The sequence below is a fragment of the Mirounga leonina genome, unplaced genomic scaffold (genome assembly GCF_011800145.1).
Source record: "Mirounga leonina isolate KUSES-001 unplaced genomic scaffold, KU_Mleo_1.0 Mir_173, whole genome shotgun sequence".
In the NCBI taxonomy this organism is placed as follows: domain Eukaryota; kingdom Metazoa; phylum Chordata; class Mammalia; order Carnivora; family Phocidae; genus Mirounga; species Mirounga leonina.
In genome coordinates, this window is record NW_023270447.1 from 63,895,901 (window position 1) to 63,912,727 (window position 16,827).

Consider the following 16,827-nt stretch of genomic DNA (forward strand, 5'->3'; position numbering starts at 1 on the left):
TTAAAATTTTTACTGAAACGTAGTTGACATATTAGTTTCAGGTATACAACATAGTGGGTCAACACTTATATATATTAGGAAATGCTCACCACAGTAAGTGTAGCTCTCCTTTGTCACCGCACAAAGTTATTACAATATTCTTGATTGTATTTCCTACGCTGTACTTTTCATCTCCGTGATTTATTTCATGACCTCTTAATCCCCTTCTCCTACCCCTAAACAGAAACATTTTTGCTCCCTTAAATATCAACTAAATTTCCAGGAAGGCCACCGCCATGTAAAAAGGGGGATGATTGTATTTTGTTCTTTTGAAGCTCTACCAACATTTAATCCCATCACCCGTGGATACTCCTGCAGATGTGGCTGTCGGGTTCTGGGTAACTACCTACCTCTACGTCCTAGTACTCTGAAAACTTGAATGTCGTCCGTATTTGCGCCAAAACATTTACATGCTGAACCACTTATTATATCATTGTGACTTATTTTGTGTCATCTTTATTTTACAATAAGCAACACATGGATTATAAACGTTGCGCCTGTGGGTGGGTTACAGGTGCTCTGTTCCCGGAGGGCCGGGCGGTGTGCTGTCTACGCGGCTGGCAAGCAGCCCTTGGGGCCGGAGGAGACCCCAGCGGAGCGGTCCTCCGCGCGCCAGGGGTCGCTGTGGCGCCGCGCGGCCGCGCCGGGTCGCTCTCGCGTGGCCGCCCCGCCTCGGGCCCCCGGGCCGAGTGGGCGGGCACGACTGCGCCCAGGTCGCGAGGCGCCCTTCGACCAGCAGCGCCCGGGGCGGGCGAGTATAAATGGAGCGGTGGCTCCCCCGGCCGCCTCTCTCCGCCCCGGGTCGCCGCAGCCTCCGTCGCTTTCGGGCCCTAGCAGCCTGAAGGAAAAACAGGAAAAGATAAAAAAAATCCGAAAATGCTTTAAAACCTAAAAAAAAAAAACAAAAACCGAGAGAGAGAGAGAAAGAAAAAAGCGCATCCTCCTCGGAGAGCCCGCGGGGAAGTCACTTCTGCACGCTTCCGGCCTGCCCGCGCCCGCCGCCGCACCTTGGCGTCCGTCGGTCCGGTGGTGAGCCGCCCGCCCGCGTCCACGCGCCTCCGCTCCGTCCGCCCCCGCGCCGCGTGGCAGCCCCGCGCCCGCCGCCCTCGCCCCCCGCGCGCCGGCCCCGGGCGCACCACGTGTCCGCGCTGCCCTTCGCCGGCCCGGCGTGGGAGGAGGCTGCGCGCCCGGCCCCCGGGGCTTGCCGAGTCGGCGCCGACCAAGATTTGGTTTCCCTCTTGCCCTGGCTGCTGTAATCTTAAACCGCCGGGAGCCCGAGGCCTATATTTATAGAGAAACCCGTGTCCCGGAGGCCGCCGTGGGCACCATTTGGTTGCCTCTTGGAGAATTTTTATAATTTGGAGGGGAGTCCCTGTTTTAATACGTTATTTTTTTTTTTTCTCCTTCGAAATTTGGAGCTTCAGACCAGGACAGCTGCAAATTACAAACTCCCAGAGAGGGCCATATTGTTTTTGAGAGCCTTTTGTCTGCGGTTTTGCAGTCTCGAACGAGCTGTCCCTGAACTCCTCCTCCCGGTCCTCCGTGTCTCCGAGCCTGCTCCGGCGTCTCTTAGCTTCACTCTGCCACCTGTGAGCCGCGGCGCGGGCCACGGCTCCGAGAAGAGCCCCTTTTGTCCTGTGTGGTCCCTATAAGAAGTTCTCCTGGCGGGGCTCGGGGTGGTGGGGGCTGGGGAGATGAACGCTGCGGCCAGCAGCTACCCCATGGCCTCCCTCTACGTGGGTGACCTGCACTCGGACGTCACCGAGGCCATGCTGTATGAAAAGTTCAGTCCTGCGGGGCCTGTGCTGTCCATCCGGGTCTGCCGCGATATGATCACCCGCCGCTCCCTGGGTTATGCCTACGTCAACTTCCAGCAGCCGGCTGACGGTGAGTAGACGCTTATATCCACAAATTCGCGGGATCCTAGGGGACCCTCGGAGTCTCCCCCATGGGGGAGGGGGAGACACGGGATACAGGGGTTGAGAATGAAGATCTTGGCATCAGGTGACCGGAGTTTCAATCTTGCTTCCACCGCTTGCTAACTGGGTGACCTTGGGCTAATCAGTGGTGGCGGTGGGGTTGGAACCCAAGGAGACAGTAAAATAGGATTTGGAGAAAGTCCCTGTCACTCCATTGTGTATATGGTCCTGCTTTAGTGGGACCCTTGTCTGGTCACTGAGCATGGGTTCATGCCCCTCACAGGCCTGCCGAAAAGGCAGAACAATTGAAACACAATTCCTGCAGAAATTTTAGATTCTGGAGCTGCCGCCCCTCCCCTACCTTTACCCTGGACTTAGTCTCTTTGCTTTCATACTGATAAGGGGTCTTTCTGGGCAAGTGGGAGGCAGTGGGAACAATTCTGTTCATTTTACTTGAGCAGGGGCTCGTGTTGGCGCCACGAGCCGTGCATGTGCCAGGCCAGCTCCCGGATCTGTGGCTTTAAAGCTCCTGGGGTGGAGGAGTCCTTTACTCTCTGGACGAAGCCCTGGGCTGTGGAGAAGGGGTGTCCAGGCAGTCTGGGGAAACGCTGCGGGGGAAATTGACTGGGCTGGTGGGGATTCTGGCCTCACCTGTGCACAGAGCTTTACCCTTGTCAAAACCCTTTTCCTTCATCCCATCTGAAGAAAATGGGACTCCGGAGAAGGAAAAGGAACTGCAGAAGGTTGAAGTCTTAGCTGGGACTGCCAGCGCAGTGCCCCGCCAGCCCAGACTGGGGCCCTTGCTTGGAACAGTGGAGAGGTATGCTGCAGGCGTGGCCGGAGCGAGGCCAGAGGAAACCTAATCAGGGGCCGCACGTGACTTCAGATTAAAAGGGAACAACTGTAGAGACCATTACTGGGAGAAACGAGCCATTCTATGGCAAAGGATCTCTGGGTCCCTATTTTTGTCCACACTTTGTTCACTGTCCGTGAAGCACAGAGAATGTCACTTGCCCAGGCTGCAGCTAAGACCAGAGAATCCGACTTGTTGAGAGACAAGAGGCGCTGCTACCATCAACTCACCGTGTGCTCTGAGCTGTGTCTGGCCAGAGGGCACAAAGGTGGCCAAGTGTGGCCTTTTTCCGGGGGGAGTAGTGGGTACATTGGCTGTTGCCTGCCTTTTTGACACTTTCTGAACAAAAGTCCTGTCACTTGGTGATAGTAGCAGAAGCCATTGGTCAGTGCATCTGCCAACACATGCCTCTGCAGGACCTCTCCTAGCTATAAATAAGTGCAGCCAGATTTGTTAGACGAAGCCAACTTGCCTTCTGCAGCACTGTCTGGAAAGATGCGAAGAGCTGTGTAGAAAGGGCTCTTTCCTGCTAGTCAATGAGACCCTGGGGTCCCAGGCTTTTGGTCCCAGATAAACCATCAGGAGCGACGGCTTCTGTACCTGGACTTGTCCTGAGTTGGATCTGTCCAGTCTGCTTTCCCTGACCTTCCCTCCCATACTCAACCAGCCCACCTGAGAAGGTGGGAAAGGTGGTTGGAGATGAATGAAAACGAGATACTCCTTTCGCTGACTGGACAGCTGAGCTTGTGGAGGGCCAGAGTTAGGGAATTTTGTCCCTGTCTTAAGTGAGGTGGTACCTTGGGACAGGAGAACCCCACCCCCATGCCCCTTATCCCCTCATGGAGGAGATTCTGGGGTGGTTCATTGCGTAAGTCAGGAAAAGTGGCCACCAGCTCTGGGAGTTTGTTACGACCGCTAAGAGAAGTGCTCCTGCTGACAGGTGGTGGTACGTCTTAGCTTCTGGTCCTTTAAGCGGTCTCTGGTACACACATGGATTTGTTGGGAAGCTGGGGAAGCGTCCCAAGGCACTGGATGGAGAACTTGGTTGGGCACCAGGGCATTTGAAGTTCTGGAATTTCACAGAACTCAGATTAAGACTTGAGAAGGGCCTGGAAACCACGAGGTGCAGAGCCTACTGTGCTACGTGCTTAGAAAGATGTAGTTTCATCCTCATCGTCCTGATGCTAAAAAGACTGTTTCCATGCATGACCGTTAGTATCTGTCATTTTGAGGTTTTTGAATCAATTTCTGTTCTCAGAAATTGAAAATATAAGAAACTGGGCTGAATTCAGGGATAGCACATTCTCCCCAGTCAGTCACTCCTAGATTTTGTTCTGTCATTTGTCTTGTAGGCGGATCGTAGACAAAATGACGACAGCTAGTTGGTAATTTGATACAACACCTTACTGAAAAATAATCAGAAGGTCTGGTATTAGTTTCTTAATCACTAGTTAGCTGCATGGCTTAGCCATCCTGGACCTAAGTTTGCTCATTTTATGAAGTAGATAGCATCACCTGTCCCACCTGCGTCACCACGGGTGATAAGCAGCAGTCCTCATAACTGTTACCACTTAGTCAAATGTGTGGTATTGTGATTTGATCTTGGTGCCAGAAGGCGATCTAGATGATCTCGCCTAACCCCCTTACCCAACAAGGGTGCAGCCCAGAGGGCTGGAGACTTCTGCCAGGATGTGGATCGACTGGCCAGAATGTCTACCCTCAGGAGCAACACGGGCTAGAGGGAGCTGATGCCCTTTAGTTTTAATAGAGTTGCCTTTTATCAGAGTGATTACCTTGAAAAGTCCTACAGTCATCTGTTCCTGGGATGGTGGCAGTCGTCAACACGAGGTGACGTCTTATATCCTTGACTGAAATGTGTTTCTCTCTTGCAGCTGAGCGGGCCTTGGATACCATGAACTTTGATGTGATTAAGGGAAAGCCAATCCGTATCATGTGGTCTCAGAGGGATCCCTCTTTGAGAAAATCTGGTGTGGGAAACGTCTTCATCAAGAATCTGGACAAATCTATAGATAACAAGGCACTTTATGATACTTTTTCTGCTTTTGGAAACATTCTGTCTTGCAAGGTAAGCACCAGTTAAAGGACTTTGGAATGATTACTGACTCATGAGAACAAGAGAAATACTAAAGGGGGAACAGCCTTGGAATTGGGCGACAGGATATGGTCATTTTTGAAATGCTGGAAATGGCTCTGCAGCCTAAAAATTCCCTGTAGGTAATCTTGTGCCACAACCCAGCATGACCAGCAGGTGCTTTTGTGTCTTTGTTTATTCGTCCCTCTGCCTAAAATATCCTTCCTGTTTCCTACTTTTGGAGGGCATCAAAGGGTTTCTCCTTTCTGTGGGGGAACCAGAGCAGTGCCTCAGGTCTCCAGGTGGCTGTACTTGGTCATTTCAGAAGCATAAAATCATCCTCTTCCTTCTCTGTGCACCTGTTTATGTGGAGAATTTTGTACAACTGGTGTGGTGGTTGTTTACATGTCTAACTCCGCACTAGACTGAAATTCTGTTGTGGGTTTGGAAAATGGTCACTTTTGGCAGCACGGTGCTTTTGCCCCCAAATTTCAAGGTCTTTTAATGAAATAAAACTCTTGGAATAGAAGCAGCCTAATAGTGGCTGCCATTTGTAAATGGAACATCACTGGGTGCCTGGTAGTGTGCTCCGTGTTAGGAAAACTTGGCGTGCTGTAGTCTCCTGTCTGGACCGTGGATGGGCTAATGGCCTCAGACGCTGGCAGCTGAGCAGAAGACCACGTGGTTCTCGACTCTTTGGAGATACCAGTGGTGCTACCGTGGTCTGCTTGTCTTTGCCAGGTGGTGTGTGATGAGAACGGCTCTAAGGGTTATGCCTTTGTCCACTTCGAGACGCAAGAGGCTGCTGACAAGGCCATCGAGAAGATGAACGGCATGCTCCTCAATGACCGCAAAGTGTGAGTGTCCCAGTCCGGAGCAACAGCCATCGCATGAGCCAGCCGTGGCCCCACCTCGGTATTAACTGGCACACAAGGCGGCTACTGGTTCTCTCGGCCCAAGTGTGGCCTGCTCCTACCTCTCCACTCCAGGGCTGGTGAGTCTCCCTGCCCGAGCCGTGGCAGCCCTTTGACTCGCCAAGGTGGGCTTCCTGCCCAAGCCATGGCCTGCCTGCCGCCTCTCCCTTAAAAGCATCATCCGTCTGTGGGTTTTGTGAGCACCGGCAACTGGGGCTTGCTGGAAGGCAGCTATGAGCCCTTTCTGAGCAGGGGTCTTGGCCAGCGGCAGAGTGGAGAGGGCCCTGGACTGACCAGGAGCTGTGTACTAGCCATGTGACCTTGGCCTTCCCGTGACTCAGGTCTGTCCATGGGGTCATTTGCTAGGGGTTGATGCCAAATTGTCCCAAGATCTCCAGTTGGCTAACTTATGACTCAGTGACCTTCTCATACAAGGCTGGTTCCACAGTAATACTTAATTTGGTTATAATGAAGAATCTGATCTGATGGCAGAAGACGCTGTTCATGATAGACCTTGTTGCTTTAGTGTGGTTATTGCAGAATAGGGAGGGGGTGTCTTAGTTAAGCCATGGCAGGGAGAGAAGGGATAATAAGTCTTGGCTAGAGCAAGCAAAAATCATTTCTGCTCTTTGTGGGGCGCCTTTTTATGTTGAACAGACCAGGGGATGGATTACATTGATAATGTGTATGTGGCCAGTGGTGAAGTCTTACAAAGGTATCACTAGAGAGAGATCTAAAGATTTTTCAGCATATAGATACATTTTCCCACTTGTGTCAACAACACCAGAATGAGGCCAGTGCAAAAGCAAAGGCTTTTTCATAGTTCACTCTAGCAGTCTCACCCCTAGGGCTAACCCCTGTTAACAGTTTGGTTTGTATCCTTCCAGACCTTTTCTATGCATTTACATAGATGCACAGAAATGAACATTTTAAAAACAAGGTCATCAGGTTTCTTCACGAAGGCAGTGTGATGTGGTAGGAGTAGCCCTGGTCTGAGCCAGGAGTCCTGGGGCTGGTCCTTGCAGGACAGTCCTGCCTCTCTCTTTCTGCTGGGGAGTCGGGGCGTCTCTGAGCTTGCTGTCTTGGTGGTTGGATGGGGACTCGTGTGTTTTAACCTCTCCTGTCAGCCTTTAACCTATATTCCTTTGGGCCCCTGGAAATCATGATTTTTGTTCCTCTGGGTGTTCACTGTTTCCCATGGTCTCTTTTTAGGTTTGTGGGCAGATTCAAGTCTCGAAAAGAGCGGGAAGCTGAGCTTGGAGCCAAAGCCAAGGAGTTCACCAATGTTTATATCAAAAACTTTGGGGAAGAGGTGGATGATGAGAGTCTGAAAGAGCTATTTAGCCAGTTTGGTAAGTTGGGCTTCTTCACCCCATGTGCCCCCTTCTGCAGTCCACCGGACCTACAACTCCTCCTGTATCTTAGTTGTTTAAGAGATGAGGGCGCCTAGGCCCAGAAGTAAACTACCTTGCATGACAGGGTCACAGAGTAGATAGGAATAGACTCTTGGCTTCATCCTACCTCGTCCCAGCCCCAGAGCCGTCTCAGTAGCTTGGTCAGAAGTAGAAGGCCAGGCACGGCACCTCTTTCTAGAGTCCATCTGGGTTCAGCAAGAGTTGGCTTCATTTGGGCTCCTAGAGAAGCCTTCTCTCCTTGAGCTGTAACAGAGATGGTGTTACTAATAGTTCTGTCCTTTGGTAATAGGTAAGACCCTAAGTGTCAAGGTGATGAGAGATCCCAGTGGGAAATCCAAAGGCTTTGGCTTTGTGAGTTACGAAAAACACGAGGATGCCAATAAGGTGAGAGTCCCACGAGGGTTGGGGAAACATTTGCAGGAAGTGGCCCCGAGTGTGGGCAGGGCCTGGCTGGCACATAGCCGAGCGGAGCGGGCATTGCCCGAGTGTCATAGTGATGTCGTTCCTGGCCTGAGGGGACTTGACGTGCTAATCCGTCATTTACCTGTTCCCAGAGCACTTGGCACCTACCTGTCACCTAGCTCTGTAGGGTGCCCTGTAGGGTGAAAGAATAGGATGGGTGTTTGCTCCCCTTCCTAGTGAGGGGGCTCAGGGCCCCAGGAGTTGCTGACTTGCTGGCAGTAGCAGCTGCTTACGGGGAAAGCATGGTGCTGGGCGCTCAGCGTGCACCACTCGCTCCCCACAGAACAGGAGAGACTCAGCAACACCCAGATTAGCAGCCTGGGCTCATGTCTGCCGCGCTTGTATTTATAAAGCTACAATTTTTTTCTGTATCCTCTGGACCAATAACCCATTTAAGTAGTAACCCCATTTTACTCACAAGGAAGTTTGGATTTGCTTAGCTGACTTCAGATGGAATAAAATTAATTTTTAGCCCTATAGGAAAGATTTCCTTCTCTTGGAATGTTGTGGTGGGACTTTCAGGCGTCCAGAGCAAGGCCCCGGCCTCTACGTCTTGATTTTTAAGACCTGTGTTTCCTCTTTAGGCTGTGGAAGAGATGAATGGAAAAGAAATCAGTGGGAAAGTGATTTTTGTAGGCCGTGCCCAGAAGAAAGTGGAACGGCAGGCTGAGTTAAAGCGGAAATTTGAACAGCTGAAACAAGAGAGAATTAGTCGGTATCAGGTGAGAGGGGCTCTTGGCACAGCCTCCCACCCAGGGGTTTACTGTGGAATACTGGCAGGAGCACCCTTAGGTCTGGCAGGCTTTCTCTTTGGGCACCTGGAATCTGCCTCTTCCTCTCCTTTCTCCCAAGATCCTCAGGTGTAAAAGGAAATACCTACCAGATACAGCAACGATTCTAGGACAAGGGCAAAAGATTGATTCATTCGTTTAGGGACTCATTCCGGAAGCCTCAGTCTGTTATTCTTTCTTGTGTGGGTTCTTTTTACTTAAATGATTACCCTTTGTTGGAGCGGTGGCAGGAGCCCCACTGGGGCCAGCAGTCAGCCAGAGGAGCTGTGCAGAAAGCCAGGCCCACACTGAGGGTCCTGTCCGAGTCCGCGGCAGGAGTCTCAGTCCTGAGCCTGCATCAGAATCCCCTGCAGGGCTTGTGAAAACGTGGCTTTCAGAACCCCAGAATTTCTGATTCAGTAGATTGGGGTTTGGGCCCGAGAAGTTGCATTTCTAAGAAATACCCAAGGAGCGGGGCTGCTGTTGGTCTAGGACCACATTTTGACAACCAGCGTCTTAGGGCATATGTGGGGTACAGACGTGCATTAATGGTGATCCTTCTGCTTCAGGGGGTGAATCTCTACATTAAGAACTTGGATGACACCATTGATGATGAGAAGTTAAGGAAAGAGTTTTCTCCTTTTGGATCAATCACCAGTGCTAAGGTATTTTATACTGAGATTTGGGATCGAAAGCAGAAATTACAACTTTTTAGAGCTTTATTGGTATTTGTTTCACTGAAAGAGTGGAATCTAAATCGTGTTCATTTCTGAGGATAGATACCACATTAATCTAGCAAATTCCTCCTGGCGTTCAATTACGCATCTGAGTATATGCTTTGGAGAAGGGCGTTTCATGAGGTATACATTGCACTGTCTCCCAGGCACTGAGGTGTGGTGGTGAATCTGAGCAGTCCCTCCTATTGACCCCTAAGCACCTGAATCTTTCCCATTCTTTGCTGCTTTGTGCTGGTGTGGGGACAGATGGTGCAACAGTATGAGCAGAGGAAATCCAGACGGGTTGTTTTCCATTTGTCTTGGAGCCTGTCTCTACGACTCTGCCACACTTCCTCCTTGCACAAAGGTATTTTGAGGACTTGGGAACTGGGTTTGGGAACTTCTGTCCTGGCCTTACAAAGCTAAGAGGAGTGGAAAGATGGCTCTCACACGTTTTGCCGTGTGCATCGTTTGCTTGGTTTTCTTTGGTAATCCTATCAACTGATGCAGCAGGGTGAATGCATATGAATCCCCTCCTAAAGCTAAGGAATTAGAGTCCTTGAGCAGGAGAACACTGGTTAGGTGAGGATGGAACGCGCTCGGGCAAGGCCCGTGGTGGGTGTGATGGGAAGTGATGCATGTGTGAAGGTTCTGGACCCTAGTCTGATGCAGACGCTGCTGCTCCGCGAAGGTGCGGCACACGTCAGAGTCCTGGGGCTGAGAACGGAGGCCGAGTGCGCTGGTAAAGACGTGGTGACCCTGCCTTGGCCCTTAGCTTTACGTCACGCACAACCTGGGAGCGTCGTAAAGGAACGTCAGTTGTAGCAGGGAGTTGATCAGGGGCCACCCTGTCGGGGTTCCTTGTTTCCTCGCCCCTTCCCTCTTACCACCTCCTTGACTGGCCACTGGCCTTCATCGGTGTGAGGAATGATGGTCTCTCCTTGCTTATCAGCACAATGTTCGAGTTGGTATTTGTAGGAAGAGGATAAAAGAACCGTGTCTTGCAAGTTTCACAGGCCCTATTTTCAAGATCAGGGTGTCATGTTTTCAGAGACTGCGCTGGCCCATCTCATTGATAGAGCCGTTGGGTTGGTACGCATCCTTACTTTCATGTCCTCCACCTCAGGAGGGCTGTCCAGGCAGCAAGCTAAGACACAAAAGATGCCAAGCACACATTGTCCTGTTGCTATCAATGTTTCTGAGGAGGTAGGCCAGGGGGGAGCTACAAATCACCTTTTCAGGTGAGGAAAAGAACTGTCTGAATGACTAGCCGTCTGTGGGAAAAGATGGCCTGAACCGGTAGACCTGTGGCTTTGTGGCAGTTGGCCTTAGAGGATCTTGTGGGCATCAAGCTTCAGAGAGAGGGCAAGCATTTCACATAGCTTAGGGGCAGCTAGCCTAGGTGGCTCAGTCGGTTAAAAATCTGACTCTTGATTTCGGCTCAGGTCATGACCTCAGGGTCCTGAGATTAAGCCCCACATCTGGGCTCTGTGCTGAGTGTGGAGCCTGCTTTTAAAATTCTATCCCTCTGGGACAGCTGGGTGGCTCAGTCAGTTAAGCGGCTGCCTTCGGCTCAGGTCATGGTCCCAGGGTCCTGGGATGGAGCCCCGCATCGGGCTCCCTGCTCGGCGAGGAACCTGCTGCTCTCCTGCTCGTGAGTGCTCTCTCCCTCCCTCTCTCTCTCTCTCTGACAAATAAATAAAAATCTTTAAAAAAAAAAAAAAAAGATTCTCTCCCTCTGCCCACCCCTGCTCCCATGTATTCATGCACTCTCTCTCAAAAAATAAATAAGATCTTTTTTAAAGGGGGGGCGGGGGCACTTGAGTGACTCAGTCAGTTGGGCATCTGCCTTCAGCTCAGGTCATGAACCCAAGGGCCTGGAATCAAGCCCCTCATCAGGCTCTGCTCAGCAGGGAGCCTGCTTCTCCCTCTGCCGCTCCCCGTACTTGTGCTCTATCTGTCTCAAATAAATAAAAATCTTAAAAAAAAAAAAAATCACAGAGCTTAGAAATCGCTGAACTGGGACTAGAATCCAGCTCTCTCTCCTAGCTGGTCACCTTTCTGCTGTTAACTCCCATTGAATTAATGGTGGCAGTCATTGGTTTTGTAACTCCTGCGTGTATGTGGTATTTCAAAAGCATATCCTAACCTTGCTAAGAGATGATAAAAGTTTTGTTCACCAAGGTCTTGGGCAGATGAGTTTTACAAGTAAACAGCTTAACACTGTCCAGATCTCTGTCGGGTATCCAAAGGTAGCTACTACGCTTCTAGGTGTCAGGAAATATCTTTGGGTTCCTGGTTTAACCATTAGCCATATCATAGTGTTTAGAAACTTTTAGGATCACCTGGGGATCTAACAAACAAAATGCCTAGGTCCTCTCCTTAGAGGTTGTGACTTAATTGGTCTGGGGTACATCCCGTGACAGGTCTAGAACCCTTGCCCTAGACTTGGGAACTGTTTGCGGCAGAAACCAGGTTTTTTGGTTCTTAATAGCTGTCCCCCAAACTAGAACACCTTTTCCTTAAGTAGCTGGTCCCTTTGTAGGTAATGTTGGAGGATGGGAGAAGCAAAGGGTTTGGCTTTGTCTGCTTCTCATCTCCTGAAGAGGCGACCAAAGCAGTCACCGAGATGAACGGACGCATCGTGGGCTCCAAGCCACTATATGTCGCCCTGGCCCAGAGGAAGGAAGAGCGAAAGGCTCACCTGACCAACCAGTACATGCAGCGGGTGGCTGGAATGCGAGCACTCCCTGCCAATGCCATCTTAAATCAGTTCCAGCCTGCAGCCGGTGGTTACTTCGTGCCAGCAGTCCCACAGGTGGGTCAGCTTGTGTGCCTGGGTCTTCGGAACCTGCCCCCCGACGGCTGTTGCCGCAGCCCGTGGTGGTTGGGGTGAGGGGTTTTGGATATTGGAGTTCAGAAGGTCAGAGTAAGGACCCATGAAAATGAAGATTTAGTCATTCTCTCACTCACTCTTCACGCAGTAGTGAGTTAGAATGAAAGAATCCCCGTTAACTGGCCTTCCCTCCCCCAGGCCTTTGAGTACTCAGAGAAGGTCTTGAATAACTAGCCTCGGGCCTGGCAGTGAGATGAGATGAGATACTTCTCTCATGCGGATTCAGGTCCTTCAAATAAAAGGGCTTGGGTGCTCTTTCTTGCAGGCCCAGGGAAGACCTCCATATTACACACCCAACCAGTTAGCACAGATGAGGCCTAACCCCCGCTGGCAGCAAGGTGGGAGACCTCAAGGTAGGTGGTGGGGAGTGCTGGTTCCATCACCCGGGATATGCCTCCCCGGGCTCCCTGCCTCTCCTCCTCGCCCCCTCTGAGGCGCAGCCTAGGTTCTGGTCCACATGCTTCATCAGTGATGCACAATTTTTGTCTTCACCAGGCTTCCAAGGAATGCCAAGTGCTATACGCCAGTCTGGGCCTCGTCCCGCTCTTCGCCATCTGGCTCCAACTGGTAATGCTCCGGCCTCTCGTGGCCTCCCTACTACCGCTCAGAGAGTCGGTGAGCAAACTGGCCTTGAGAAGTGTGGCCTGGGGAGGAGGGAGTCAGGTTGGCTAGGCCCTGCCCAGGGTTGGTCAGTTTGTTGGGCCCACGTTCCAGTTCCGGTCCTGTAATCATGGCTGTGTGCTCTGGTTGGTCCTTAAGGAGAGAGAAACAGTGGGAGTTCTAGGAGTGTTGGTGACTTTAAGGATCCTGCTCATTGGTGACTCATGTGAGAAAGCTTAATTATAGAAGCCTGTTAGCTGGATGACTACAGAGGCAGCCTATTCTTTTGGGTGGGGTTGGGAGATTGAAAGAAACTGTTTACAGACTATGTCCCGTATTCCAAGAGGTGGAGAGAGTTGTGTGTTCTCTGTTGGCTGCTCCTCGAAAGTAGCAGTCGTGGTCCCGTGTGCGATGTGTTGTGTGAACAGGCTTTGGAATGGCTCCTTCCGTGGGACGTGGCCAGTTGGACATTCGCTGCCGACACTGATGTGCATTTGCTGGTCTGTTGTAGGGTCTGAGTGCCCGGACCGCTTGGCTATGGACTTTGGTGGGGCTGGTGCCGCCCAGCAAGGGCTGACTGACAGCTGCCAGTCTGGAGGTGGTATTGGATGCACACAGAATGGGGAAAGATGGGATTTGACGGGTCTTTGCCCAGACTGATGGGCTTTAATTTTGCTTGTTCTTTTCCGAAGGTGTTCCCCCAGCCGTGCAGACCTTAGCGCCTCGTGCTGCTGTTGCTGCTGCTGCCCCTCGGGCTGTCGCACCTTACAAATACGCCTCCAGTGTCCGCAGCCCTCACCCTGCCATCCAGCCCCTGCAGGTGAGGCCCACCAAACAGAATGCTAAAAGGATCTCCCCTGTTGGCACTTGATTGAAAAGGTGCCTTGCTTTGATTCCTCCAACAGGTATTAAACGCCCGCTGTGTCAGGGTGCCGTGTTTTCTGTGGTGACACTGCCTCTCGGGCTCTCTCTGCTGGGAGAGAAGGGGCTGGGAAGTATTCCTCCCCGTAGTAGTCTACTCAGAAATGCCCCAGCAGAAACAGCTGCTGTTTCCGCCCTCCTTTGTACAACATGTGTGTGCTCGCTTGGCTCTTTGAGCTGCTCACGCCCACTGGCCGAGTTGATCCTTAGCTGCTCTGCGAGACGGGGACATGCAGGCAGGAAAGAGCTTCATCTAGCAGAAGAGAAGTTCGGCTTCAGAGATCTTAAGTTGGGATGGGGGACTGGACCCAGAGCCCAGGAGTAATTTGCTTAGAGGAGCTGCAGTCTGCCTTGTGGCCCCTAAGTCGCCTGCTCGTGCTTCGTGCTGTCTAAATGCGAGATGCCTCAGAACTCTGCTTATGTAAAATAGTTTTTACCTTCAGAGCCTTCCTTTTAGGGCTGGGACTGGCATTGACAATGCATGTTGACAGTCCTCAAGCATTTGATAGAATAAAAACATTTGGTACAATAAAGTGATGTGGGATGTAATTATAAATGGAATCATTTGATGATTGCTGAGCCTTGTAGGTTTATTTTCTTAGTCATTTCCTATCCCTTTTAATAGCATGCTGTTTTTATTGTAGTTGGTTTTGTGTTCAAGCCTATAACACTCTTGCTCCTGTAACCCCTCATCCCTCAAGCTTGCCATTAGTTCCTTGGCACCAAGGACACCCACCTCCATCTCTGTCAAACAGTAGGCTTTCAGACTGAGTGGTCAGGCTCAGGACCATCGAGCGTCCTTTCAGTGTTGCTAACCTGCTGCCTCTCCTGGTTCCCAGGCACCGCAGCCTGCGGTCCATGTGCAGGGGCAGGAGCCCCTGACCGCCTCCATGCTGGCCGCAGCGCCCCCCCAGGAGCAGAAGCAGATGCTGGGTGAGTGAGCCATGTGTTTGCAGGAGAGGGGGCCAGAGCCTGTCACTGACCCGGACACCAGTGTCCATTCACTGGGATTCACCCTGGGCTTTAATTCGATCTCCACCCCCAGGAGAACGTTTGTTCCCGCTCATCCAAACCATGCATTCAAACCTGGCTGGGAAAATCACGGGCATGCTGTTGGAGATTGACAACTCTGAGCTGCTGCACATGCTCGAGTCCCCCGAGTCGCTCCGCTCCAAGGTGAGCTGGTCCCCGGGCCCTGCAGGGGGAGGCGGGTCTGCTGTCTCCCGACCCTCTCGTCGCGCCTCGCCTGTGACTTGAGAGCTGCTGTGGGTGGGAATTAGGAGCGGGCAGCACCCGGCAACACCGCTGCCGGGCCCCGCGCGCCAGGGAGGGGCCGAGGGCCTCTGCTCAGATGTCACTAACCACCTGGAGATTGCTCACAGGTGGATGAAGCTGTGGCGGTTCTGCAGGCTCATCATGCCAAGAAAGAAGCTGCCCAGAAGGTGGGCGCTGTTGCCGCTGCTACCTCTTAGCCAAGGAAGAACCGTATGTTTGGCTGTTTTTGTTTTCTGCAATGGCTTTGACTTGTGACAATCTTCCTAAAAGATTACTTAGAGCCACTATAACCCGGTACCTTGGACAGGCAGTCACCTGGGTTCTGTCTGTCATCTGGAAGAGTTAATTTGGAGAAAAGAGAGGACAGGTTGTAAACTATAAGGAGCAGACAGTTTTCTGTAGAAGGAGCCCCTGGTTAGATGAATGACCTTTTTGGGTTAGAATAATGACAGATAAGGCGTCATAATCAGATCCCACAGCCTCATTTCTGTGAACATATCTCCCTGGTTTGGCTTGAGGTTGGTGAGAGCAGCTGTGTGTGCAGCCGCCACGTGGCTCTGGGAACACAAGGGGCACGGGCCCTGGTGTCGGAGTGGGAGAGACAGACACACCTGACTAGTTCCAGGGTGTGTTCTAGTCCACTTCTGACCCTGGCAGCTGTGGCCCCCAGCCGCAGGGGCGGGGGTGAGTGAGGCTTAACTAGGACCTGTGACCAGGACTGGCGGGTGCCTCCTCATGGAGGAAGGAGAGGACCAGACAAACCAGAGCCAGAGGCGAGGGGAAAGGACACGTGGTAAGGGCCCAGACCCTTCATTTGGATTTAAGCAAGAGAATGGTAGCTTTGAGTACAGGATGGCCAGGAAGGGCGTGGGGCTTTATAGTACCTCGCTAGCCTCAGAGTGGGTGATTCTCAGCCAGGAGTTCCCCCTCAGAGGACATTTGCCAATGGAGACATATTTTGGGTTGTCACAGCTGGAGATGTGTCACTGGCATCCAGTGGGTAGAGGCTAGGGATACTGCTAAATGTTCCACAGTGCCCAGGAGAGCCCCAACAAAATCGTCCTGCCCGAATGTCAGGAAGCACTGCTCTTGCAATACCTTTTTATAAGCCGGAGATTCAGTGCATCTCAGGTTTTTCTGATTATGTATTTAATTTGTGTTGGTGCTTTTCAGGATTCAAAAGCCAAATAACCCCTCCTGGAATTCAGCTCAAGGTTTGAAGATTCCTAGCGTGTCCTATGGACCTCAACACCAAGAACCACAAATTGGAAATTTAATAGGTCATTTTGTATCAAAAGGTCAATTATGAAGCACCTAGAATTTTTCAATTAAAAGAATATATTCTCTGGGTTCTGCTATGGCCCAGACAGTGTTAACTTTTTTTTTCTATTGTGGGTTTTGATTTTTTCCCCCCGAAATTGGTTTTATTTGATGTACCCAAGTCTTAAGTTTCTCAATAAAGAAAAAAATCTCCATAAAACTGCCTGTGCTGTTTCACTCTGTTAAATCCAGTTTTCACTTGGAAGTAATTTTAGGATGTATTTAGAGTCAAATGAAGTTCTGTATAGCTTATCCTTTCCTGATGGGTTACAAACAGACTATTAGCAATGGTATACAGAACTGTCCCATTGCGTTCTCTTGTGGGAGGACCTTTATAATGGACCCCCATTTAACCTGTAGAAACCTATAGAAATCTGATCATAGCAGACCTGGGGTCTGACCCGGAAGAACTGGGTGCACTCCCTCCTTGGATGTGTTAGCTGGCATTTATGGGTCCCCTCTTCTGCAGTCAGCTGATTATGCAACTAAGGTTTCCTCTGGCAATGGGAAAAGGCTTGGGGCTAGGTCTGAGTGGCAACAGCAAACAAATGCTGGAGTCCTAAGCACTTTGTGGTTCCTTTAGTCCTCAAAACAGCCCTCACCTGGCCAAGGTCAACCAGTCTGCTTGCCCTCCC

The 16,827-nt window shown here is 51.2% G+C and overlaps 1 protein-coding gene and 1 non-coding gene across 10 annotated transcripts; both read left to right on the top strand.

Annotated features, from left to right (window-relative positions):
• Positions 1 to 765: 765 nt before the first annotated feature.
• PABPC4 (poly(A) binding protein cytoplasmic 4) lies at positions 766 to 16,352 on the top strand. Of its 9 annotated transcripts, XM_035018950.1 has the most exons (17): positions 766 to 1,068; positions 1,458 to 1,926; positions 4,704 to 4,897; positions 5,645 to 5,760; positions 7,030 to 7,169; positions 7,522 to 7,616; positions 8,279 to 8,416; positions 9,034 to 9,129; positions 11,726 to 11,998; positions 12,342 to 12,429; positions 12,572 to 12,691; positions 13,188 to 13,274; positions 13,369 to 13,496; positions 14,437 to 14,530; positions 14,643 to 14,773; positions 14,980 to 15,082; positions 16,046 to 16,352. In XM_035018950.1, the coding sequence occupies exons 2-16, from the start codon at positions 1,734 to 1,736 to the stop codon at positions 15,067 to 15,069; spliced, it is 1,983 nt and encodes a 660-aa protein (XP_034874841.1). In that variant the 5' UTR covers positions 766 to 1,068; positions 1,458 to 1,733; the 3' UTR covers positions 15,070 to 15,082; positions 16,046 to 16,352. The 9 variants fall into 9 exon arrangements, with proteins under 9 accessions (XP_034874841.1, XP_034874840.1, XP_034874842.1 ...); XM_035018949.1 differs by lacking the exon at positions 766 to 1,068 and having other exon boundaries at positions 1,126 to 1,926; XM_035018951.1 differs by lacking the exon at positions 766 to 1,068 and having other exon boundaries at positions 1,126 to 1,926; positions 14,980 to 15,039.
• Positions 9,398 to 9,532, top strand: LOC118020492. Its single transcript, XR_004681923.1, has one exon. It is a non-coding gene; the product is annotated as a small nucleolar RNA SNORA55 (small nucleolar RNA).
• Positions 16,353 to 16,827: the final 475 nt, after the last annotated feature.